We start from the raw sequence: 27,763 nt of genomic DNA on the forward strand, positions 1-27,763 counted from the left end.
AGTGTTTACCCAGTAGCTGCTGTATATACTGATATTGCGCTAAATTTATGTGCCCCACCTCTCTTTTTACCCTCTTTCTACCGTGAATCTGCAGGGGAGAGCCTGGGGAGCTTCCTCTCAGCGGAGCTGTGGAGAGAAAATGGCGCCGGCGAGTGCTGAGGAAGAAGCCCCGCCCCCTCAGCGGCGGGCTTCTGTCCCGCGATTTTGTGAAACATAATGGCGGGGGCTCATGCATATATACAGTGCCCAGCTGTATATATGCTTTCTTTTGCCAGGAGGTACTTAATTGCTGCCCAGGGCGCCCCCCCCTGCGCCCTGCACCCTACAGTGACCGGAGTGTGTGGGTTAGTGTGGGAGCAATGGCGCACAGCTGCAGTGCTGTGCGCTACCCCATACGAAGACAGGAGTCTTCTGCCGCCGATTTTGATGTCTTCTTGCTTCACTCGCCGGCTTCTGTCTTCTGGCTCTGCGAGGGGGACGGCGGCGCGGCTCCGGGAACGGACGACCAAGGGTGAGTTCCTGTGTTCGATCCCTCTGGAGCTAATGGTGTCCAGTAGCCTAAGAAGCGCAACCTATCCGCAGTTAGTAGGTTTGCTTCTCTCCCCTCAGTCCCACGTAGCAGAGAGTCTGTTGCCAGCAGATCTCTCTGAAAATAAAAACCTAACAAAATACTTTCTTATTAGCAAGCTCTGGAGAGCTCACTAAAATGCACCCAGCTCCGTCCGGGCACATATTCTAACTGAGGTCTGGAGGAGGGGCATAGAGGGAGGAGCCAGTGCACACCAGTAGTCCTAATTCTTTCTTAGAGTGCCCTGTCTCCTGCGGAGCCCGTCTATTCCCCATGGTCCTTACGGAGTCCCCAGCATCCACTAGGACGTTAGAGAAATCTTATTTTCTCTTACGTCCTAGAGGATGCTGGGGAATCCGTAAGGACCATGGGGTTTATACCAAAGCATCCAATCGGGCGGGAGAGTGCGTATGACTCTGCAGCACCGACTGAGCAAACGCTAGGTCCTCATCAGCCAGGGTATCAAACTTGTAGAATTTAGCAAAAGTGTTTGACCCTGACCAAGTCGCCGCTCGGCAAAGTTGTAATGCCGAGACGCCTCGGGCAGCCGCCCAAGAAGAGCCCACCTTCCTAGTGGAATGGGCCTTAACCGAATTTGGTACCGGCAATCCAGCCGTAGAGTGAGCCTGCTGAATCGTATTACAGATCCAGCGAGCAATAGTCTGCTTCGAAGCAGGTGCGCCAATCTTATTGGCCGCATACAGGACAAACAGGGCCTCCTAATTCTAGCCGTCCTGGCTACATAAATCTTTAAGGCCCCGACTACGTCCAGGGATCTGGAATCCTCCAGGTCACTTGTAGCCACAGGCACCACAATAGGTTGGTTCACATGGAATGAAGAAACCACCTTAGGTAAAAATTGCGGACGTGTCCTCAATTCAGCTCGATCCACATGAAAAATCAAGTAGGGGCTTTTGTGTGACAAAGCCGCCAATTCTGATACTCGCCTTGCCGATGCCAAGGCCAACAACATGACCACCTTCCAAGTAAGAAATTTCAACTCAACCTTGTTAAGCGGTTCAAACAAGTGTGATTTTAGGAACTGCAACACCACGTTGAGGTCCCATGGTGCCACTGGAGGCACAAAAGGGAGCTGGATGTGCAGCACTCCCTTCACAAACGTCTGGACTTCTGGAAGAAAAGCCAATTCCTTCTGAATGAAAATCGAGAGGGCCGAAATCTGAACCTTAACAGAGCCTAATTTCAGGCCCATATCCACTCCTGTTTGTAGGAAGTGGAGAAAACGACCCAGATGTAAATCTTCCGTAGGTGCATTCTTGGTCTCACACCAAGACACATACTTTCGCCAGATACGGTGAAAATGCTTAATCGTCACCTCCTTCCTAGCCTTTATTAAAGTAGAGATGACCTCTTCCGGAATCCCCTTTTTTGCTAGTATTCGGCATTCAACCGCCATGCCGTCAAATGTAACCGCGGTAAGTCTTGAAATACACAGGGCCCCTGTTGCAACAGGTCTTCCCTCAGCGGAAGAGGCCAGGGATCTCCTGTGAGCATCTCTTGTAGATCTGAGTACCAGGCCCTTCGAGGCCAGTCTGGGACAACGAGTATCGTCTGTACTCTTCTTCGTCTTATGATCCTCAACACTTTTGTGATGAGAGGAAGAGGAGGAAACACGTAGACCAATTTGAACACCCACGGTGTTATCAGAGCGTCTACTGCTACTGCCTGAGGGTCCCGAGACCTGGCACAATACCTCCGAAGTTTTTTGTTGAGGCGTGACGCCATCATGTCTATTTGAGGAGTTCCCCAAAGACGTATTATGTCTGCAAAGACTTCTTGATGAAGTCCCCACTCTCCTGGATGGAGATCGTGTCTGCTGAGGAAGTCTGCTTCCCAGGTGTCCACTCCCGGAATGAAGACAGCCGACAGAGCGCTCACGTGATATTCCGCCCAGCTAAGAATCCTGGTGGCTTCCGCCATCGCGACTCTGCTTCTTGTCCTGCCTTGGCGGTTCACATGAGCCACTGCTGTGACATTGTCTGACTGAATCAGAAACGGTAGGTTTCGAAGAAGACTCTCCGCTTGTCGAAGGCCGTTGTATATGGCCCTGAGTTCCAACACATTGATGTGTAGACATGACTCCTGGTCTGACCAAAGTCTCTGAAAATTTCTTCCTTGTGTGACTGCTCCCCATCCTCGGAGGCTCGCGTCCGTGGTAACCAGGATCCAATCCTGAATTCCGAATCTGCGACCCTCCAGTAGGTGAGCACTTTGCAACCACCACAAGAGAGTCACCCTGGCCCCTGGGGACAGAGTAATTTTTCGATGTAAGTGTAGATGGGACCCGGACTACTTGTCCAGAAGGTCCCATTGAAAAGTCCTTGCATGGAACCTTCCGAATGGAATGGCCTCGTAGGCCGCCACCATCTTTCCCAGAACTCGAGTGCACTGGTGAACAGACACCCTTTTCGGTTTCAGCAGGTCTCTGACCATGTTCTGGATGTCCTGGGCTTTCTCCATTGGAAGGAAGACCTTCATTTGTTCCGTATCCCTAGGAACGGTAGTCGAGTTGTCAGAATCAACTGTGACTTCGGTAGATTTAGAATCCAACCGTGTTGCTGGAGCACTCTCAGAGAGAGCGCCACACTGCTCAGCAATTTCTCCCTTGATCTCGCTTTTATCAGGAGATCGTCCAAGTATGGGATAATTGTGACTCCATGCTTGCGCAGGACCACCATCATTTCCGCCATTATCTTGGTGAAAATTCTCGGGGCCGCGGAAAGTCCAAACGGCAACGTCTGAAATTGGTAATGACAATCCTGTACAGCGAATCTCAGGAATTCTTGATGGGGGGGATATATGGGGACATGAAGATACGCATCCTTTATGTCCAGAGACACCATAAACTCCCCCTCCTCCATATTGGCTATTATCGGTCTGAGCGATTCCATTTTGAATTTGAATCTTTTTATGTACAGGTTTAGGGATTTCAGATTCAAGATAGGTCTGACCGAACCGTCCGGTTTCGGGACCACAAAGAGGGTTGAGTAGTAACCTCTTCCCTGCTGGTTCATGGGAACCCTGATTATCACTTGCTGTATACACAGCGTTTGAATTGCAGCTAACACTACATCCCGTTCCGAAGTGGAAACTGGTAGGGCCGTCTTGAAAAATCGGCGAGGGGGCACCTCTTCGAATTCCAGTTTGTAACCCTGGGAAACTATTTCTAACACCCAGGGATTCAGGTCTGAGCTGACCCAGACCTGGCTTGAAAGTCGAAGACGTGCGCCCACCGGTGCGGACTCCCTCAGGGGAGTCCCGGCGTCATGCTGTGGGTTTTGGAGTAGCCGGGGAGAACTTTGGTTCCTGGGCGCCTGCCGAAGCAGGTGCTCTTCTGCCTCTGCCCTTACCTCTGGCAAGGAAGGAGGATCCCCGACCTCTTCTGGACTTGTGCGACCGAAAGGACTGCATCTGATAGGGTGGCATTTTCTTTTGCTGTTGGGGAATATATGGTAAAAAATTTGATTTACCTGCTGTAGCTGTGGAAACCAGGTCCGTCAGCCCATCCCCAAACAATACATCACCCTTATAGGGTAGTACTTCCATATGCTTTTTGGAATCCGCATCACCCGTCCATTGGCGAGTCCATAAGGATCGTCTCGCTGAGATAGACATGGAATTGGCCCTAGAAGCCAGCAATCCAATGTCTCTTTGAGCATCCCTCATAAATAAGACTGCGTCTTTTATATGGGCTAGCGTTAAGAATATAGTATCCTTATCCATATTTTCAAAATTATCTGTCAGCTCATCTGCCCAAGCTGCAACTGCGCTACACACCCATGCCGACGCAATCGTCGGTCGTAGTACAGCACCCGTATGAGAATAAATACACTTTAAGGTAGTTTCTTGCCTGCGATCTGCAGGGTCCTTAAGGGCAGCTGTGTCTGGAGACGGTAGCGCCACCTTCTTGGACAAGCGCGTCAGGGCCTTGTCCACAGTGTGAGGTGATTCCCAAATCTCCCTGTCCTGTTTAGGGAAGGGGTATGCCATATAAATTCTTTTTGGGATCTGCGGCCTCTTCTCCGGAGTCTCCCAAGCTTTTATAAAGAATTCATTTAATTCATGAGATGTGGGAAAATTAATAATGTTTCTTTTCCTTAAACATGTGTACCCTTGTGTCGGGGACCGAGGGTTCATCCTCAATATGCAAGACATCCCTAATAGCCACAATCATACACTGAATGGTTTTAGTCACCCTAGGGTGCAATTTTACTTAGTCATAGTCGACACTGGAATCAGAGTCCGTGTCGGTAGTAGTGTCTTGTGTTAAGGGACGTTTTTGAGACCCCGACGGGCCCTGTGAATCGGTCCAATCCGAGGATTGACCCCCTGATGTTCCCCTTAATTCAGCCTTATCAAGCCTTTCATGTAAAGATGTCACACTTGCATTTAACCTATGCCACATGCTCATCCAATCCTGAGTCGGCACCAGCGACGGGGACACACCACTCATTTGCTCCACCTCCTCCTTGGAGAAGCCTTCCGCTTCAGACATGTCGACACACACTTACCGACACCTCACACACACAGGGGGTTACCTATAAGGGGACAAAAACCCAACCAGGCCCTTAGGGGAGACAGAGAGAGAGAATGCCAGCACACACCCAGCGCCCAAACACTGGAATATATGACCAGATAGCGCTTTTATATATTTATAATGTTAATCTCCACTCACTGCGTCGCCAATGTGCCCCCCTCCTCTTTTTTCCAGCCTGTGAAGCTCAGCAGGGGAGAGAACAGGGAGCCAGCGTTTTCTCGTGCAGCCTCTGTGGAGAAAATGGCGCTGGTTAGTGCCGAGGATCAAGCCCCGCCCACCCGACGGCGGGCTTCGGTCCCCTCATGATATTGTAAGAAAATGGCGGGGGTCCGTGGATTTACTGTCCCACAGCCTAATCCAACATATTTATGCCCAAATTGAGGTTTATTGCTACCCAGGGTGCCCCCCCCTGCGCCCTGCACCCTACAGTGTCTGGTGTGTGTGTGTGTGTGTGTGTGTGTGTGTGTGACTGGGAGCAATGGCGCGCAGCTTACCGCTGCGCGCTTAACTCATGAAGATCTGATGTCTTCTGCCGCCTGAAGTCTTTTCCTCAATACTCACCCGGCTTCTATCTTCGGCATCTGTGAGGAGGACGGCGGCGCGGCTCCGGGACGAACCCCAGGTGAGACCTGTGTTCCGACTCCCTCTGGAGCTAATGGTGTCCAGTAGCCTAGAAGCAGTACCCAACCTTTCAAGCCAGCACTGCTTCTCTCTCCTCAGTCCCACGATGCAGGGAGCCTGTTGCCAACAGGACTCCCTGAAAATAAAAAACCTAACAAAATTCTTTAAAACAGCAAACTCTTGAGAGCTCACTGCTTTGTACCCTTTCTCCTCTGGGCACAGAATCTAACTGAGGTCTGGAGGAGGGGAATAGAGGGAGGAGCCAGTGCACACCCATAGTCAAAGTTCTTTTAGGTGCCCTATCTCCTGCGGAGCCCGTCTATACCCCATGGTCCTTACGGAGTCCCCAGCATCCTCTAGGACGTAAGAGAAATAAAAAAAAAAATATATATATATATATATATATATATATATATATATATATATATATATGCGTTGGACCTCAGTTTACAATGTGTGCGACTGCTTGCTTTCTCTTAAGGGATATAGTGCTGCAACGTTCAGCGCACTTTTATCGTATATGGTAATAAGATGCGCCTTGCTTCCACAGTATATATTAACGCTGGCATTTGAAATGTTTATTTTAAATAATTGGAAATTCACCCCCCCCCCCCCTATATGTGGCTGTAATGGCACAGAAGGTCCCATAAGCCTAGCTACCAGCGTAGTCAGCAAAGTAGTAAAGTTAGCCAGCGGTGGGACTTGATCTGCTCCTGGTGCTGCCAACTGACCCTCCATGGCGTGAGCACTGCCTGGTGCAGGATCAGACCCGGAGTCCTCACCCTGTCTAGCAGACATAACTTGTAAGCTTACCCTTAGAGTGACCAACAGTACAATATAAGCAGACAGAATACCTGGCAAAAAAACCCTTACAGTGTGGCTGCAAGCAGAACACAAAAAAAGGGAATTTAAGAGGTATACAGTGACTAACTTTCACAGAGAAAATACCAAACAAGTATATCCTGTGAAACACTATATCTATAGGACCCCGCCGCACGTAGCACCCCTCAGGGTATAGAATATAGGGATAGCAAAACCTGTGGGATACACGAAATAGAATTCACATGGCAGCTACTGGCATACACAATCAGTCATATGTACAATGCAGGAATTATTACAAACAACAATAAAACTGCACTGGACTAGCAATATTAAGTAATACTACAGAGTAATGCTAAATAACAATATAGATATAACAATGCACAGTGAAACTGGATGTATATCACAGGGTACTTGTACTAAACAAACCTGAATGTATGCACTCTTTCTTAACTAACGCTGTCTAAAGACATGTAGAATACTTAAGTGCCTTGTAAATGCACAGCGCTGATGATGCAGGCGGCTTTACAGAGGAGACAGAGCCCAGCAGTTCCAGGATCAGCGCAGCATGTGAGAAAATAAGATTTTACTTACCGGTAAATCTATTTCTCGCAGTCCGTAGTGGATGCTGGGGACTCCGTAAGGACCATGGGGAAGAGACGGGCTCCGCAGGAGACATGGGCACTTTAAGAAAGAATTTAGATTCTGGTGTGCTCTGGCTCCTCCCTCTATGTCCCTCCTCCAGACCTCAGTTAGAGAAACTGTGCCCGGAAGAGCTGACAGTACAAGGAAAGGATTTTGGAAATCCAGGGCAAGACTCCTACCAGCCACACCGTATAACTTGTGATAAACTTACCCAGTCAACAGTATGAACAACAACAGAGCATCAGTTCAACCCTGATGCAACAATAACATAGCCCTTATTGCAGCAATTGATGTGCAGAGCCTATATACAGTGATTCCACATACAGAAGGTCTGGCAGCTGTAGAGATGTTTCTTAATACACAGCCCGATTATGATGGTCCTGATATATCATTGTTTTTGAAATTACTTAAAATGACCCTATTAAAAAATTATTCTTTGTATGACGGCAAATATTATCTTCAATGCCGAGGGTGTGCGATGGGGTCCAGTGTGGCCCCATCGTATTCCAATATATATATGTTTGGTGTGGAGGAGGAGATATTTTTTGTTGATGCTGAAATATCATCTCATATCCAATTTTTTTGCAGGTATATTGATGACCTGCTTATTATATGGAAGGGCCCCCAAAATCTTTTGATAGATATCATTAATCAGCACAACTCCAAAATACACCCCATTAAATTTACTTTCACCATGGACCCTAAGAGTATCCAATTTTTGGATGTACAGATCTCCATAGTTGATAACAAGATCTCTACCTCCATCTACACTAAACCTACTGACCGAAATAATTTACTTCATTTTTCAAGTTGTCATCCCTTACCATTAAAAAGAGGATTGCCTTACTCGCAATTCTTGCGGGTCCAAAGAATTACGTCGGATCCAACATTAGCCAGAGAACAAATGTGTGTCATGTACCAGAGGTTTATCAACCGGGGTTATTGTCCTAAACTTCTGGATCAGGCACTAGATAAGGCATTGGCAATGGACCGACATATGTTACTTCAGCAGAGTAAGAAGTCCAATTTAGCAAGTGTTGTTCCATGGGTCAATAATTTTAATTCAGTTAGTCAAAGTATTCAGGGTTCAGTTAAGAAACATTGGCATATTATCCAATCAGATCAGGATCTTCAGTTAACAAATTGTAGGCTTATGCCCAGCTACAAGCGTAACAAAAATTTACGCGACTATTTGGTTAAACCAGATGTTTCAAATATTGCTGAACAGTCTCCTCTTTTTGGTGTCAGAAAAGGTTGCTATAGGTGCACATGCACCACGTGCCAGTACCTTATACCAGGCAGCACGTTCCAACATCCCCATACTGGTCGGACATTTCATATACGGTACCGACTTTCTTGTACATCAAAATATGTGGTGTATCAGTTGGTGTGCCCCTGTGGACTGTCATATATAGGTAAAACAGAGCGAATGTTTAAGGAACGTATGACAGTCCACAGGTCGGCCATAAAAGCTGCTATATCCACGGGTAAAAGTGAACAGCCGGTAGCACGGCATTTTGCCGTGGCCCGACATTCCCTTGCATCTTTGAAATATAGGATGATTGACCAGGTACAACCTTCCCTCAGAGGGGGTAATCGAGGGCTGCAGCTCCTTAGAATGGAAACACAGTGGATCCAGCGTATGGATACTGTGTCACCTCGGGGCCTTAATGAGCATTTAGGGCTCAATTGTTTTATGTAATATGCTTAGATTTTTTTTTTTTTTTTTTTGTTTGTTCATCAGTTTGTATTTTATTAAGATTAGTATGATCAATGTGTGGGGTGGTGCCACAGTGTTTCTCACTCGGTTTCTTGGTGTGAGTAACTTTATCCATTATTGCATATTATAATGGTTACCTGGTTGTGAACTTTATTTTAACAAGTTACATTGTCAGCAGTATTTGAGATCGTATAGATTGTTACATGCAGTATTTTATGTTCCGTTATGTTGTAGTCATGGTGATGGGCGCACAATTGATGACGTGAGGTTAGGATCGCGTCAGCGTCGTGGAGACGGGCGGTGGGACCACCTTCCGGTTCCACGATGATTTGCACAGGTGGTGATCATGGTATATAGGTGAGTTACTTTTTAATGTTTGTAAGCTTGAGAAAAATGCATAAAGCATTGAAACGTTGCTAAGGACTGACTGTCTCTGACTGCATCATTTAACAAGACGCCGTGAGTGCCGCTCATTGTTTTGTACATACTGCTGTTTATATGCGGACACCCGGTGCATGATTGCACAGCTGATGGGAGAGCCGGCACCATTTGTTTTTCTATATATATATATATATATATATATATATATATATATATATATATATATATATATATATATATATATATATATATATATATATATATATATATATATATATGCGTTGGACCTCAGTTTACAATGTGTGCGACTGCTTGCTTTCTCTTAAGGGATATAGTGCTGCAACGTTCAGCGCACTTTTATCGTATATGGTAATAAGATGCGCCTTGCTTCCACAGTATATATTAACGCTGGCATTTGAAATGTTTATTTTAAATAATTGGAAATTCACCCCCCCCCCCCCCTATATGTGGCTGTAATGGCACAGAAGGTCCCATAAGCCTAGCTACCAGCGTAGTCAGCAAAGTAGTAAAGTTAGCCAGCGGTGGGACTTGATCTGCTCCTGGTGCTGCCAACTGACCCTCCATGGCGTGAGCACTGCCTGGTGCAGGATCAGACCCGGAGTCCTCACCCTGTCTAGCAGACATAACTTGTAAGCTTACCCTTAGAGTGACCAACAGTACAATATAAGCAGACAGAATACCTGGCAAAAAAACCCTTACAGTGTGGCTGCAAGCAGAACACAAAAAAAGGGAATTTAAGAGGTATACAGTGACTAACTTTCACAGAGAAAATACCAAACAAGTATATCCTGTGAAACACTATATCTATAGGACCCCGCCGCACGTAGCACCCCTCAGGGTATAGAATATAGGGATAGCAAAACCTGTGAGATACACGAAATAGAATTCACATGGCAGCTACTGGCATACACAATCAGTCATATGTACAATGCAGGAATTATTACAAACAACAATAAAACTGCACTGGACTAGCAATATTAAGTAATACTACAGAGTAATGCTAAATAACAATATAGATATAACAATGCACAGTGAAACTGGATGTATATCACAGGGTACTTGTACTAAACAAACCTGAATGTATGCACTCTTTCTTAACTAACGCTGTCTAAAGACATGTAGAATACTTAAGTGCCTTGTAAATGCACAGCGCTGATGATGCAGGCGGCTTTACAGAGGAGACAGAGCCCAGCAGTTCCAGGATCAGCGCAGCATGTGAGAAAATAAGATTTTACTTACCGGTAAATCTATTTCTCGCAGTCCGTAGTGGATGCTGGGGACTCCGTAAGGACCATGGGGAAGAGACGGGCTCCGCAGGAGACATGGGCACTTTAAGAAAGAATTTAGATTCTGGTGTGCTCTGGCTCCTCCCTCTATGTCCCTCCTCCAGACCTCAGTTAGAGAAACTGTGCCCGGAAGAGCTGACAGTACAAGGAAAGGATTTTGGAAATCCAGGGCAAGACTCCTACCAGCCACACCGTATAACTTGTGATAAACTTACCCAGTCAACAGTATGAACAACAACAGAGCATCAGTTCAACCCTGATGCAACAATAACATAGCCCTTATTGCAGCAATAACTATATACAAGCATTGCAGAAGAAGTCCGCACTTGGGACGGGCGCCCAGCATCCACTACGGACTACGAGAAATAGATTTACCGGTAAGTAAAATCTTATTTTCTCTAACGTCCTAGTGGATGCTGGGGACTCCGTAAGGACCATTGGGATTATACCAAAGCTCCCAAACGGGCGGGAGAGTGCGGATGACTCTGCAGCACCGAATGAGCAAACACAAGGTCCTCCTCAGCCAGGGTATCAAACTTGTAGAACTTTGCAAAAGTGTTTGAACCTGACCAAGTAGCCGCTCGGCACAGCTGTAATGCCGAGACCCCTCGGGCAGCCGCCCAAGAACAGCCCACCTTCCTAGTGGAATGGGCCTTAACTGATTTTGGCAGCGGCAATCCAGCCGCAGAATGAGCCTGCAGAATCGTATTACAGATCCAGCGAGCAATAGTTTGCTTTGAAGCAGGAGCACCAAGCTTGTTGGAAGCATACAGGATTAACAAAGATTCTGTTTTCCTGACCCTAGACGTTCTGGCTACATAAACCTTCAAAGCCCTGACCACATCAAGTAACTCTGAATCCTCCAAGTCAGTAGTAGCCACAGGCACCACAAAAGGTTGGTTTATATGAAAAGATGAAACCACTTTTGGCAGAAATTGTGGACGGGTCCGCAATTCTGCTCTATCCGCATGGAAAACCAGATAGGGGCTTTTATGTGACAAAGCCGCCAATTCTGACACACGCCTAGCCGAAGCCAATGCTAGTAGCATGACCACCTTCCATGTGAGATATTTCAATTCCACCGTTTTGAGTGGTTCAAACCAGTGGGATTTCAGGAACTCAACACCACGCTAAGATCCCAAGGTGCCACCGGGGGCACAAAAGGGGGCTGAATATGCAGCACTCCCTTCACAAACGTCTGAACTTCAGGAAGAGAAGCCAGCTCTTTTTGAAAGAAAATGGATAGGGCCGAAATCTGGACCTTAATGGAACCCAATTTTAGGCACAAAGTCACTCCTGACTGTAGGAAGTGAAGGAAACGGCCCAGCTGGAATTCCTCCGTAGGGGCATTCCTGGCCTCACACCAAGCAACATATTTTCGCCATATACGGTGATAATGTTGAGCGGTCACGTCCTTCCTAGCCTTTATCAGCGTAGGAATGACCTCATCTGGAATGCCTTTTTCCGCTAGGATCCGGCGTTCAACCGCCATGCCGTCAAACGCAGCGGTAAGTCTTGGAACAGACATGGCCCTTGTTGCAACAAGTCCTGTCTTAGAGGAAGAGGCCACAGGTCCTCTGTGAGCATTTCTTGCAGATCTGGATACCAAGTCTTCTTGGCCAATCCGGAACAATGAGTATTGTTCTCACTCCTCTTTTTCTTATGGGTATGAGAGGAAGAGGAGAAAATACATAGACCGACTGGAACACCCACGGTGTCACCAGTGCGTCCACAGCTATCGCCTGAGGGTCTCATGACCTGGCGCAATACCTCTGTAGCTTTTTGTTGATGCGGGATGCCATCACGTCCACCTGTGGCAGTTCCCACCGACTTGCAATCTGCGTGAAGACTTCTTGATGAAGTCCCCACTCACCCGGGTGGAGGTCGTGCCTGCTGAGGAAGTCTGCTTCCCAGTTGTCCACTCCCGGGATGAACACTGCTGACAGTGCGCTTACGTGATTCTCCGCCCAGCGAAGAATTCTGGTGGCTTCTGAATCAGAACCGGTTGGTCGCGAAGCAGGGTCTCCGCTTGACATAGGGCGTTGTATACGGCCCTTAATTCCAGGATGGTGATGTGAAGGCAAGTCTCCTGACTTGACCACAGACCTTGGAAACTACTTCCCTGTGTGACTGCTCCCCACCCTCGGAGGCTTGCATCCGTGGTCACCAGGACCCAGTCCTGAATGCCGAATCTGCGGCCCTCGAGAAGGTGAGCACTCTGCAGCCACCACAGGAGAGACACCCTGGCCCTGGGGGATAGGGTGATTAACCGATGCATCTGAAGATGTGATCCGGACCACTTGTCCAGTAAGTCGCATTGAAAAGGTCCTCGCCTGTAACCTGCCGAAGGGAATGGCCTCGTATGAAGCCACCATCCTTCCCAGGACTCGAGTGCAGTGATGCACTGACACCTGTTTTGGTTTTAACAGGTTCCTGACCAGTGTCATGAGCTCCTGAGCTCTCTCTATCGGGAGATAAACCCTTTTCTGGTCTGTGTCTAGAATCATGCGTAGGAAAGGCAGATGAGCCGTAGGAACCAACTGCGACTTTGGAATATATAGAATCCAGCCGTGTTGCCGTTACACTTCCAGAGAAAGTGATAAGCGATTCAGCAACTGCTCTCTTAATCTCGCTTTTATGAGGAGATCGTCCAAGTACGGGATAATTGTGACACCTTGCTTCCGCAGGAGCACCATCATTTCCGCCATTACCTTGGTGAAGATTCTCGGGCCGTGGAGAGACCAAACGGCAACGTCTGAAATTGGTAAGGACAATCCTGTACCACAAATCTGAGGTACGCCTGATGAGGTGGATAAATGGGGACATGAAGGTATGCATCCTTTATGTCCAGAGACACCATAAAATCTCCCCCTTTCAGGCTTGCGATGACCGCTCTTAGCGATTCCATCTTGAACTTAAACCTTTTCAGGTATATGTTCAGGGATTTTAAATTCAATATGGGTCTGACCGAACCGTCCGGTTTCGGGACTACAACATGGTCGAAAAATAACCCCCTCCTTGTTGAAGGAGGGGAACCTTGACCACCACCTGTTGAAGATACAATTTGTGAATTGCAGTTAACACTATTTCCCTCTCGTGGGGGAAAGCCGGCAGGGCTGTCGGTGAGGGGGCATCTCCTCAAAGTCCAGCTTGTATCCCTGAGACACAATATCAATTGCCTAGGGATCCAACAGGGAGTGAACCCACTTGTGGCTGAAATTACGAAGACGTGCCCCCACCGGGCCTAGCTCCGCCTGTGGAGCCCCAGCGACATGCGGTGGATTTTGTAGAGGCCAGGGAGGACTTCTGTTCCTGGGAACTAGCTGTGTCCTCTGCCCCTGCCTCTGGCAAGAAAGGACGCACCTCAGACTTTCTTGTTTCTTTGTGATCGAAAGGCTGCATTTGATAATGTCGTGCTTTCCTAGGCTGTGCAGGAATATAAGACAAACGATCAGAATTACCAGCTATAGCTGTGGAGACCAGGTCCGAGATCCCTTCTCCACACAATCCTCAGCCTTCCATATGCCTCTTAAGTCGGCATCACCTGTCCATTGCATATTCTACAGGATAAGTCAAGCAGAAATCGACATAGCGTTGACTCTAGAACCCAGTAGACTAATGTCTCTTTGGGCATGTTTTATATATATATATATATAGTTTGAGTATCCCATATCCAAATATTCCGAAATATGGAATATTCCGAAATACTGACTTTTTTGAGTGAGAGTGTGATAGTGAAACCTTTGTTTTTTGATGGTTCAATGTACACAAACTTTGTTTAATACACAAAGTTATTAAACATATTGTATTAAATGACCTTCAGGCTGTGTGTATATGGTGTATATGAAACATAAATTAATTGTGTGACTGTAGACACACTTTGTTTAATGCACAAAGTTATAAAAAATATTGGCTAAAATTACCTTCAGGCTGTGTGTATAAGGTGTATATGTAACATAAATGCATTCTGTGCTTAGACTTAGGTCCCATCACCATGATATCTCATTATGGTATGCAATTATTCCAAAATACGGAAAAATCCGATATCCAAAATACCTCTGGTCCCAAGCATTTTGGATAAGGGATACTCAACCTGTATATCTTAAGACAGCATCTTTAATATATATATATATCTATATATATATATATCTATATATATATATATATATATATCTATATCTATATCTATATCTATATATATATATATAATAAGAATTTACTTACCGATAATTCTATTTCTCGGAGTCCGTAGTGGATGCTGGGGTTCCTGAAAGGACCATGGGGAATAGCGGCTCCGCAGGAGACAGGGCACAAAAAAGTAAAGCTTTTACCAGATCAGGTGGTGTGCACTGGCTCCTCCCCCCATGACCCTCCTCCAGACTCCAGTTAGGTACTGTGCCCGGACGAGCGTACACAATAAGGGAGGCAATTTGAATCCCGGGTAAGACTCATACCAGCCACACCAATCACACCGTACAACTTGTGATCTAAACCCAGTTAACAGTATGATAACAGAAAGAGCCTCTTAAAGATGGCTCCTTAACAATATAACCCGAATTTGTTAACAATAACTATGTACAGTATTGCAGATAATCCGCACTTGGGATGGGCGCCCAGCATCCACTACGGACTCCGAGAAATAGAATTATCGGTAAGTAAATTCTTATTTTCTCTATCGTCCTAAGTGGATGCTGGGGTTCCTGAAAGGACCATGGGGATTATACCAAAGCTCCCAAACGGGCGGGAGAGTGCGGATGACTCTGCAGCACCGAATGAGAGAATTCCAAGTCCTCTTTTGCCAGGGTATCAAATTTGTAGAATTTTACAAACGTGTTTTCCCCCGACCACGTAGCTGCTCGGCAGAATTGTAATGCCGAGACCCCTCGGGCAGCCGCCCAAGATGAGCCCACCTTCCTTGTGGAATGGGCCTTAACAGATTTAGGCTGTGGCAGGCCTGCCACAGAATGAGCAAGTTGAATTGTGTTACAAATCCAACGAGCAATCGTCTGCTTAGAAGCAGGGGCACCCAACTTGTTGGGTGCATATAGTATCAACAGCGAGTCAGATTTTCTGACTTCAGCCGTCCTTGAAATGTATATTTTTAAGGCTCTGACAACGTCCAACAACTTGGAGTCCTCCAAGTCGCCAGTGGCCGCAGGCACCACAATAGGTTGCTTCAGGTGAAACGCTGATACCACCTTAGGGAGAAAATGCGGACGAGTCCTCAGTTCTGCCCTATCCGAATGGAAGATTAGATAAGGGCTTTTATAAGATAAAGCCGCCAATTCAGATACTCTCCTGGCAGAAGCCAGGGCCAGTAACATAGTCACTTTCCATGTGAGATATTTAAAATCCACCTTTTTCAATGGTTCAAACCAATGGGATTTGAGGAAATCTAAAACTACATTTAGATCCCACGGTGCCACCGGAGGCACCACAGGAGGCTGTATATGCAGTACTCCTTTAACAAAAGTCTGTACCTCAGGAACTGAGGCCAATTCTTTTTGGAAGAATATTGACAGGGCCGAAATTTGAACCTTAATAGATCTCAATTTGAGACCCATAGACAATCCTGATTGTAGGAAATGTAGGAAACGACCCAGTTGAAATTCCTCCGTCGGAACACTCCGATCCTCGCACCACGCGACATATTTTCGCCAAATGCGGTGATAATGTTTCGCGGTGACTTCCTTCCTTGCCTTAATCAAGGTAGGAATGACTTCTTCTGGAATGCCTTTCCCTTTTAGGATCTGGCGTTCAACCGCCATGCCGTCAAACGCAGCCTCGGTAAGTCTTGAAAGAGACAGGGACCCTGTTGTAGCAGGTCCCTTCTCAGAAGTAGAGGGCACGGGTCGTCCGTGACCAACTCTTGAAGTTCCGGGTACCAAGTCCTTCTTGGCCAATCCGGAGCCACTAGTATTGTTCTTACTCCTCCTCACCGTATAATCTTCAATACCTTTGGTATGAGAGGCAGAGGAGGAAACACATATACTGATTTGTACACCCAAGGTGTTACCAGTGCGTCCACAGCTATTGCCTGTGGATCTCTTGACCTGGCGCAATACTTGTCCAGTTTCTTGTTGAGGCGAGACGCCATCATGTCTACCATTGGTCTTTCCCAACAGTTTATTAGCATGTGGAAGACTTCTGGATGAAGACCCCCCTCTCCCGGGTGAATATCGTGTCTGCTGAGGAAGTCTGCTTCCCAGTTGTCCACGCCCGGGAAGAACACTGCTGACAGTGCTATTACGTGATTCTCCGCCCAGCGAAGAATCTTGGCAGCTTCTGCCATTGCACTCCTGCTTCTTGTGCCGCCCTGTCTGTTTACATGGGCGACCGCCGTGATGTTGTCCGACTGAATCAACACCGGTTTTCCTTGCAGGAGTGGTTCCGCCTGGCTTAGAGCATTTTAGATTGCTCTTAGTACCAGAATGTTTATGTGAAGAGACTTTTCCAGGTTCGTCCATACCCCCTGGAAGTTTCTTCCTTGTGTGACTGCTCCCCAACCTCTCAGGCTGGCGTCCGTGGTCACCAGGATCAAATCCTGTATGCCGAATCTGCGGCCCTCCAATAGATGAGCCTTTTGCAACCACCACAGAAGATATACCCTTGTCCTTGGCGACAGGGTTATTCGCAGGTGCATCTGAGGATGCGACCCTGACCATTTGTCCAACAGATCCCTTTGGAAAATTCTTGCATGGAATCTGCCGAATGGAATTGCTTCGTAAAAAGCCACCATTTTTCCCAGGACTCTTGTGCATTGATGTACAGACACCTTTCCTGGTTTTAGGAGGTTCCTGACAGGTCGGATAACTCCTTGGCTTTTTCCTCGGGAAGAAAAACCTTTTTCTGAACCGTGTCCAGAATCATCCCTAGGAACAGCAGACGTATCGTCGGAAAACAGCTGCGATTCTTGGAATATTTAGAATCCAGTCGTGCCGTCGAAGAACTACTTTAGATAGTGCTCTTCCGACCTCCAACTGTTCTCTGGAACTTGCCCTTTTTAGGTCGTGCAAGTAAGGGATAATTTAGATGCCTTTTTTCTTTGAAGAAACATCTTTTCGGCCATTACCTTGGTAAAAAGGCCCGGGGTGCCGTGGATAATTCAAACGGCATCGTCTGAAACTGATATTGACAGTTCTGTACCACGAACCAGAGGTACCCTTGATGAGAAGGACAAAATTTGGACATGGAGGTAATCCTTGATGTCCAGGGACACCATATAGTCCCCTTTTTTCCGGTTCGCTATCACTGCTCTGAGTGACTTTATCTCGATTTGAACCTTTTATGTAAGTGTTCAAAACATTTTAGATTTAGACTATGTGTCACCAAGCCGTCTGGCTTCAGTACCACAATATAGTGTGGAAAAATAATACCCTTTTCCTTGTCGTAGGAGGGGTACTTTGATTATCACCTGCTGGATATACAGCTTGTGAATTGTTTCCAATGCTGCCTCCCTGTCGGAGGGAGCCGTTGGTAAAGCAGACTTCAGGAACCTGCGAGGAGAAGATGTCTCGACTCTCCAATCTTTACCCCTGGGATAATACTCGTACGATCTAGGGGTCAACTTGCGAGTGATCCCACTGCGCCCTGAGACTCTTGAGACTACCCCCCCACCTTGAGTCCGCTTGCACGGCCCCAGCGTCATGCTGAGGACTTGGCAGACGCGGTGGAGGGCTTCTTTTCCTGGGAAAGGGCTGCCTGCTGCAGTCTACTTCCCTTACCTCTATGTCTGGGCAGATATGACTGGCCTTTTGCCTGCATGCCCTCATGGGAAAGGAAAGATTGAGGCTGAAAAGACGGTGTCTTTTTTAGCTGAGATGTAACTTGGGGTAAAAAAGGTTGGATTTCCCAGCTGTTGCTGTGGTCCCCAGGTCCGATGGACCGACCCCCAAATAACTCCTTCCCTTTATACAGCAATACTTCCATCTGCCGTATGGGATCTGTATCACCTGACCACTGTCGTGTCCCTGACATCTTCTGGGAGATATGGACAACGCACTTATCTTGATGCCAGAGAGCAAATATCCCTCTGTGCATCTCACATACATATATATAGAATGCATCCTATTAAATGCTCTACATGAATAAAATATTTTCAGTCAGGGAATCCGACCAAGCCAACCCAGCACTGCATCTCCAGGCTGATGGCGATCGCTGGTCGCAGTATAACCACCGTATGTGTGTATATACTTTTTAGGATATTTTTCCAGCTTCCTATCAGCTGGCTCCTTGAGGGCGGCCGTATCTGGAGACGGTAACGCCACTTGATAAGCGTGTGAGCGCCTTATCACCCTAAGGGGTGTTTCCCAACGTACCCTAATTTCTGGCGGGAAAGGGTATAACGCCAATATTTGCTATCGGGGTAACCCTACGCATCATCACACACTTCATTTTATTTTATCTGATTCAGGAAAAACTACAGGTAGTTTTTTCACTCCCACATAATACCCTTTCTTGTGGTACTTGTAGTATCAGAAACACGTAACACCTCCTTCATTGCCCTTAACATGTGGCCCTAATGAGAAATACGTTTGTTTATTCACCGTCGACACTGTATTCAGTGTCCGTGTCTGTGTCTGTGTCGACCGACTGAGGTAAATGGGCGTTTTTAAAACCCCTGACGGTGTTTCTGAGACGCCTGGACCGGTCCTAATAGATTGTCGGCCGTCTCATGTCGTCAACCGACCTTGCAGCGTGTTGACATTCTCACGTAATTCTCTAAATAAGCCATCCATTCCGGTGTCGACTCCCTAGAGAGTGACATCACCATTACAGGCAATTTCTCCGCCTCCTCACCAACATCGTCCTCATACATGTCGACACACACGTACCGACACACAGCACACACACCGGGAATGCTCTGACAGAGGACAGGACCCACTAGCCCTTTGGGGAGACAGAGGGAGAGTCTGCCAGCACACACCAAAAACGCTATAATTATATAGGGACAACCTTATATAAGTGTTTCTCCCTTATAGCATCTTTTATATATATACAATATCGCCAAAATCAGTGCCCCCCCTCTCTGTTTTAACCCTGTTTCTGTAGTGCAGTGCAGGGGAGAGCCTGGGAGCCTTCTCTCCAGCTTTTCTGTGAGAGAAAATGGCGCTGTGTGCTGAGGAGATAGGCCCCGCCCCTTTTTCGGCGGGCTCGTCTCCCGCTATTTTTGAAGTTAGGCAGGGGTTAAATATCTCCATATAGCCTCTGTGGGCTATATGTGAGGTATTTTTTGCCTCTAATAAGGTTTTTATTTGCCTCTCAGAGCGCCCCCCCCAGCGCTCTGCACCCTCAGTGACTGTTGTGTGAAGTGTGCTGAGAGGAAAATGGCGCACAGCTGCAGTGCTGTGCGCTACCTTTATGAAGACTCAGGAGTCTTCAGCCGCCGATTTTGGACCTCTTCTCTCTTCAGCGTCTGCAAGGGGGCCGGCGGCGCGGCTCCGGTGACCATCCAGGCTGTACCTGTGATCGTCCCTCTGGAGCTAGTGTCCAGTAGCCAAGCAGCAAATCCACTCTGCACGCAGGTGAGTTCACTACTTCTCCCCTAAGTCCCTCGTTGCAGTGATCCTGTTGCCAGCAGGACTCACTGTAAAGTAAAAAACCTAAGCTAAACTTTCTCTAAGCAGCTCTTTAGGAGAGCCACCTAGATTGCACCCTTCTCGTTCGGGCACAAAATCTAACTGGAGTCTGGAGGAGGGTCATGGGGGGAGGAGCCAGTGCACACCACCTGATCTGGTAAAAGCTTTACTTTTTTGTGCCCTGTCTCCTGCGGAGCCGCTATTCCCCATGGTCCTTTCAGGAACCCCAGCATCCACTTAGGACGATAGAGAAATATATATATATATATATATATATATATATATATATATCTATATATCTATATCTATATATATATATATATATATATATATATAGATATATATACACACACACACACACACACACACACACATACCAGGGTCTCAATCTCTGCTGATAAGGTACCTGTCCACGCTGCTACAGCGCTATAAACCCATGCCGACACAATTGCCGGTCTGAGTAGTGTACCAGAATGTGCACGCTATCTGCAGGATCCCTGAGGATAGCTGTTAAGTCAGGGCTACCTTTTGGGCAAACGTGACACCCTAGGGGAAGATTCCCATCGTATCCTGGCCCTAGTAGGGAAAGGATACTCCCTGAGAAATCTTTGTGGGAAACTGCAGTCTCTTGTCTGGAGATTCCCGCTCTTTTTCATCATGAGAGGAGGGAAATTTACCTCAGCTTTCTTCCCCTTAAACATGTGTACCCTTGTGTCAGGGACAGATGAGTCATCAGTGATATGCAAATCATCTTTTATTACAATAATCATATATTGAATACTTTCCTGCCATTTTGGCTGTAACTTTGCATTATCGTAGTCGACACTGGAGTCAGACTCCGTGTCAGTGTCTATTATTTTGGATAGTGAGCATTGAGAGACTCTGAAGGTCTCTGCGACATAGGGACAGACATGGGTAGATTCCCTGTCTGTTCTCTAATCTTTTGTGCAATAATTTCACCTTAGCACTTAATTACACATATCCAAACAGGTGTCGGCGTTGTCGACGGAGACACCCCTCACACACACACATTTGCTCCATCTCCTCCTTAGGGGAGCCTTTTACCTCAGACATGTCGACACACACGTACCGACACACCACACACTCAGGGAATGCTCATCTGAAGACAATTCCCCCACAAGGCCCTTTGGAGACACAGAGAGAGAGAGTATGCCAGCACACACCCCAGCGCTATTAACCCAGGAATAACACAGTAACTTAATGTTAACCCAGTAGCTGCTGTTTATATTGATTTGTGCGCCTAATTATGTGCCCCCCCTCTCTTTTTACCCTCTTCTACCGTGTATCTGCAGGGGAGAGGCTGGGGAGCTTCCTCTCAGCGGTGCTGTGGAGAAAAAACATGGCGCTGGTGAGTGCTGAGGAAGAAGCCCCGCCCCCTCGACGGCGGGCTTCTGTCCCGCTTAAATATACATTTTCTTGGCGGGGGCTCATACATATATACAGTGCCCAACTGTATATATGTGTACTTTTGCCAAAAGAGGTCCATATGCTGCCCAGGGCGCCCCCTCCCCCCTGCGCCCTGCACCCTTACAGTGACCGGAGTATGTGAGGTGTGTTTGGAGCAATGGCGCACAGCTGCAGTGCTGTGCGTTACCTCATGTGAAGAACGGAGTCTTCTGCAGCCGATTTCGAAGTCTTCTTGCTTCTCATAGTCACCCGGCTTCTGTCTTCCGGCTCTGCGAGGGGGACGGCGGCGCGGCTCTGGGATCGGACGACGAGGGTGAGATCCTGTGTACGATCCCTCTGGAGCTAATGGTGTCCAGTAGCCTAAGAAGCAGGACCTAGCTTCAGAGAGTAGGGCTGCTTCTCTCCCCTCAGTCCCACGATGCAGGGAGTCTGTTGCCAGCAGAGCTCCCTGAAAATAAAAAACCTAACAAAATACTTTCTTACAGCAAGCTCAGGAGAGCTCACTGAACAGCACCCAGCTCGTCCGGGCACAGATTCAAACTGAGGTCTGGAGGAGGGACATAGAAGGAGGAGCCAGAGCACACCAGAATCTAAATTCTTTCTTAAAGTGCCCATGTCTCCTGCGGAGCCCGTCTATTCCCCATGGTCCTTACGGAGTCCCCAGCATCCACTAGGACGTTAGAGAAATGGCGCCCAAACGCTGACAGGGAGTGATGGAGGCAGAGAGAAGCAGCTCCAGGGTGGGAACATTTGCAGTAAATGGCGCCTGGGGCTGGGGGAGGGGCTACAGGTCAAAGCCTTATCCCCTTGCTGGACTTCACCACGGGTACTGCGGGCCTTGTTAAAACTGATTTTTAGTAAAATCCGACCTGTGCCCTTGCCCTGGTGGTCTAGTGGGGTCCCTGTACGGCCACAATGTCCATGCCAGCGCGCGCGGTCTGTCTCCTAAAGACTGCGCCGGATCGCTATTTCAGCAGGTCCTGCCTGAAATCTTACCTCCTCCCTTGGTGCTGCCACGCGATCCTGGAGAGCAGCGGTGAGTGTGTGTGCCCTGATGGGGACCGGAGCCCTCCGCTGTAAGTACCCGGCAACCAGGGCGCAGGAGTATACAGCGCCGCTGGGGGAGATGATGGAGCTGCAGCATGAGATGTCAGAGTGACATCTAGTATTCAATACCTATGCTGCAGCCCTTGAAGTCTTCTATTTTTCAATGTAAAAGCTCTTTTCAGGGCTGCTGGAGCAGCCCTCCCTGTTAGTGACCTGCTTGCAGGTACCAACTTACAAACTGAGCTCCTGTGCATGGAGGCGGGGTTATAGAGGAGGCGGCACTATGCATCTTGGGAACAGTCAAAGCTTTTAGCCTGTTGGTACCTCGGATCAAGATCCTACTCTACACCCCGATGTTATTCCCTGTGGAATACTGGTACCCCGCTGCAGAAATAAAGATGGTATACCAGAATAGGGAAGACCAACCCCAATTCAACTGTCCATGTTATGCTGGTTTTTACAGCCTTGACAGTTTATGTAAAATGAGGAGACACAGATGGGTCTTTATATACCAAGCTTGTTTACACCATATACGGACTTAGACGCTTGGTGTAACAGAGACACTTCACATGCGTAGTGCAGCATACTGTTTTCCCTAAATAATACACCATCATAGCCACATACAAAGCCACTCCAAGTGTATCAAAGACGCTAGGCTGCAACTTTTGTTGCAAAGGAATTAGTACAACCTATGTACAAAGTCACAGATTCAACAGGACGTGGTGGAGGAATAGCAGCGGCCGCTCATATCAAAACCTTTTTTACACGGATTAATGACTTAGGGGTGTATTCAACTGGTGTCGGATCCTCTCCGTCGGAGAGGATCCGACACTGCACTATTCAATTTGCGGGCGTTTTTGTCAGTTTTAGCCCGTTTTCGACAATGCCGATTCAACTTTTGTTAAACTCGAATCGGCATTGTCGAAAACGGGCCAAAAACCCTCAAAAATGCCTGCAAATCCGACAAAATAGGTGGATCCACGGCTAATCCACCTGTTTTCCGACAGGTATGAAAAATGGCACTTGACTTGAATAGGTCGAATCCAGATTTGACCTAAAAAAGTAGGAAACTGCAGTTTTTCCGACAAGTAGGGAAATCGGACAGTAATTGAATAGACGCCTTAGTCGCACACAGATGTACAAGTACCGCAAGCCCCAGTGGTCAGTGACTGCTAGCAATGTAGCTTCTTGTTATTTTAGCGGTGTGAGTTAGAATTTTGAGATAAAGGAGCACCAAGATGGGCTATTTTGTGCACCTAAAGATGTATTAGGACTCATCTGTAAGAAGCCGTTTTGTCTTACTTATGTTCAATACATAGAAGGGCAACAAGCTCAGAGACAAGAGCAGGAATTTCAGGCACCCATAACTTTTTATCTCACTTTACCAAGCTAGACTCAAATGCACATATATCCTACTACTAAGCCAGAATACTTACCAGTACATCTGTATTCTCAAAATAGTTCCTCCAGTACGGCCTGATTTTCCTTTGTCCACCTATATCCCATACATTGAGTTTAAATCCCTGAGATTGGACGCTCTTTATATTAAATCCCTGAAAAACAATGCAATGAATAAGAAAACTGATTAATATTCAGAGAAGTCTTTATTCTAATTTCTATATGAAACCTTTTTACGAGAGAGAGAGAGAGAGAGAGAGAGAGAGAGAGAGAGAGAGAGAGAGAGAGAGAGAGAGAGAGAGAGAGAGAGAGAGAGAGAGAGAGAGGGAGGGAGGGAGGGAGAGGGGACACACGCGCTGGTGGCAGGGATAGTACTAGAAAAGAAGAGGTGTAATGGTGGATGGATGGTCAATGGAGCGGACTAGTGACTGAGAAGGTGGAGGCCGGATATTCTTTTAAGAAGAGATGAGACTTGTGGGCTGGGTTAAAGATGTGGATGTTTTTGTAGTTACTGACAGGAAGAGAGAGCATAAGTAAAGCATTATGGAGATCCTGAATGCAGGAGTGAGAGGGTGACTAGTAAGGATGGGTAGGGGGTATTGACAGAAATTAGTTTGTAAATGAAGAGGGAGTGGTGAAATTGAGAGTTTTCCCTTATTTCTCTATTTATACGGTGCCACATGTGGTCCACAGCGCCGTACAGAGGGCAATCAACAAGTCTGTACAGGGTATACTAGTACAATACAGTAAACGTATAACATTATACAACACAGAAACGGATAGCCTGGATGGGTAATGGGGTGCAAGCTGAAAACCTGTGCCTATTATGAAGGTGCAACTAACAGATTTAGGGGGTCATTCAGATTTGATCGCAGCTGTGCGTTTTCACACAGCGGGCAATCAGGTCCTAACTGCGCATGCATATGCACGCGCATCGGACAACAACAAGCATCGCCGGTCAGCGATGGGATGATGCGTAAAAAATAAGAATTTACTTACCGATAATTCTATTTCTCATAGTCCGTAGTGGATGCTGGGACTCCGTAAGGACCATGGGGAATAGCGGCTCCGCAGGAGACTGGGCACAAAAGTAAAAGCTTGAACTAGCTGGTGTGCACTGGCTCCTCCCCCTATGACCCTCCTCCAAGCCTCAGTTAGGATACTGTGCCCGGACGAGCGTACATAATAAGGAAGGATATTGAATCCCGGGTAAGACTCATACCAACCACACCAATCACACCGTACAACCTGTGATCTGAACCCAGTTAACAGTATGAAAAACGAAGGAGCCTCTGAACAGACGGCTCACAACAATAATAACCCGAATTTTGTAACAATAACTATATACAAGTATTGCAGACAATCCGCACTTGGGATGGGCGCCCAGCATCCACTACGGACTATGAGAAATAGAATTATCGGTAAGTAAATTCTTATTTTCTCTAACGTCCTAAGTGGATGCTGGGACTCCGTAAGGACCATGGGGATTATACCAAAGCTCCCAAACGGGCGGGAGAGTGCGGATGACTCTGCAGCACCGAATGAGAGAACTCCAGGTCCTCCTCAGCCAGGGTATCAAATTTGTAGAATTTAGCAAACGTGTTTGCCCCTGACCAAGTAGCTGCTCGGCAAAGTTGTAAAGCCGAGACCCCTCGGGCAGCCGCCCAAGATGAGCCCACCTTCCTTGTGGAATGGGCTTTTACAGATTTTGGCTGTGGCAGGCCTGCCACAGAATGTGCAAGCTGAATTGTACTACAAATCCAACGAGCAATCGTCTGCTTAGAAGCAGGAGCACCCAGCTTGTTGGGTGCATACAGCATAAACAGCGAGTCAGATTTCCTGACTCCAGCCGTCCTGGAAATATATATTTTCAGGGCCCTGACTACGTCCAGTAACTTGGAGTCCTCCAAGTCCCGAGTAGCCGCAGGTACCACAATAGGCTGGTTCACGTGAAACGCTGAAACCACCTTTGGGAGAAATTGAGGACGAGTCCTCAATTCTGCCCTATCCGTGTGAAAAATCAGGTAAGGGCTTTTATAAGATAAAGCCGCCAATTCTGAGACACGCCTGGCTGAAGCCAGGGCTAACAGCATTACCACCTTCCATGTGAGATATTTTAATTCCACAGTGGTGAGTGGTTCAAACCAATGTGATTTTAGGAACCCCAAAACCACATTGAGATCCCAAGGTGCCACCGGGGGCACAAAAGGAGGCTGTATATGCAGTACCCCTTTGACAAACGTCTGGACTTCAGGCACAGAAGCCAGTTCTTTTTGGAAGAAAATCGACAGGGACGAAATTTGAACCTTAATGGACCCTAATTTTAGGCCCATAGACCGTCCTGTTTGCAGGAAATGTAGGAAGCGACCCAGTTGAAATTCCTCTGTAGGGGCCTCTTTGGCCTCACACCACGCAACATATTTTCGCCAAATGCGGTGATAATGTTTCGCGGTTACATCCTTCCTGGCCTTTATCAGGGTAGGGATGACTTCTTCTGGAATGCCTTTTTCCTTCAGGATCCGGCATTCAACCGCCATGCCGTCAAACGCAGCCGCGGTAAGTCTTGGAACAGACAAGGTCCCTGCTGGAGCAGGTCCTTTCTTAGAGGTAGAGGCCACGGGTCCTCCGTGAGCATCTCTTGAAGTTCCGGGTACCAAGTCCTTCTTGGCCAATCCGGAACCACGAGTATAGTTCTTACTCCTCTCCTTTTTATGATTCTCAGTACTTTTGGTATGAGAGGCAGAGGAGGGAACACATACACTGACTGGTACACCCATGGTGTTACCAGAGCGTCCACCGCTATTGCCTGAGGGTCCCTTGACCTGGCGCAATATCTGTCTAGTTTTTTGTTGAGACGGGACGCCATCATGTCCACCTTTGGTTTTTCCCAACGGTTTACCATCTCTTGGAAGACTTCTGGATGAAGTCCCCACTCCCCCGGGTGAAGGTCGTGTCTGCTGAGGAAGTCCGCTTCCCAGTTGTCCACTCCCGGAATGAACACTGCTGACAGTGCTATCACATGATTCTCCTCCCATCGAAGAATCCTTGCAGCTTCTGCCATCGCCCTCCTGCTTCTCGTGCCGCCCTGTCTGTCTACGTGGGCGACTGACGTGATGTTGTCCGATTGGATCAATACCGCCTGACCCTGAAGCAGGGGTTTTGCTTGAGTTAGGGCATTGTAAATGGCCCTTAGTTCCAGAATGTTTATATGAAGAGATGTTTCCATGCTTGACCACAAGCCCTGGAAATTTTGTCCCTGTGTGACTGCTCCCCAGCCTCTCAGGCTGGCATCTGTGGTCACCAGGATCCAATCCTGAATGCCGAATCTGCGGCCCTCTAGTAGATGAGCACTCTGCAGCCACCACAGAAGAGACACCCTTGTCTTGCATGGAATCTTCCGAATGGAATCGCTTCGTAAGAAGCCACCATTTTTCCCAGGACCCTCGTGCACTGATGCACTGACACCTGTCCTGGTTTTAGGAGATTCCTGACTAGCTCGGATAACTCCCTGGCCTTCTCCTCTGGGAGAAACACCTTTTTCTGGACTGTGTCCAGAATCATTCCTAGGAACAGGAGACGTGTCGTTGGAATCAGCTGCGATTTTGGAATATTTAGAATCCACCAAAGCTGACGTAACACTAACTGAGATAGTGCTACTCCGACTTCTAACTGTTCCCTGGACCTTGCCCTTAT

General features: G+C 47.4%; 1 protein-coding gene across 2 annotated transcripts in view; it reads right to left on the reverse strand.

The window, feature by feature from the left end:
* The window catches only part of ARL3 (ADP ribosylation factor like GTPase 3), a 141,920-nt gene that overhangs the window by 93,920 nt on the left and 20,237 nt on the right, over window positions 1-27,763 (reverse strand). For both annotated transcript variants that reach the window (XM_063961935.1, XM_063961936.1), the window contains exon 3: window positions 24,109-24,225. In XM_063961935.1, coding sequence (XP_063818005.1) covers window positions 24,109-24,225 — 117 coding nt within the window. The remainder of the gene's footprint in view (window positions 1-24,108; window positions 24,226-27,763) is intronic.

Source organism: Pseudophryne corroboree, chromosome 3 (genome assembly GCF_028390025.1).
Source record: "Pseudophryne corroboree isolate aPseCor3 chromosome 3, aPseCor3.hap2, whole genome shotgun sequence".
Taxonomy (NCBI): Eukaryota; Metazoa; Chordata; class Amphibia; order Anura; family Myobatrachidae; genus Pseudophryne; species Pseudophryne corroboree.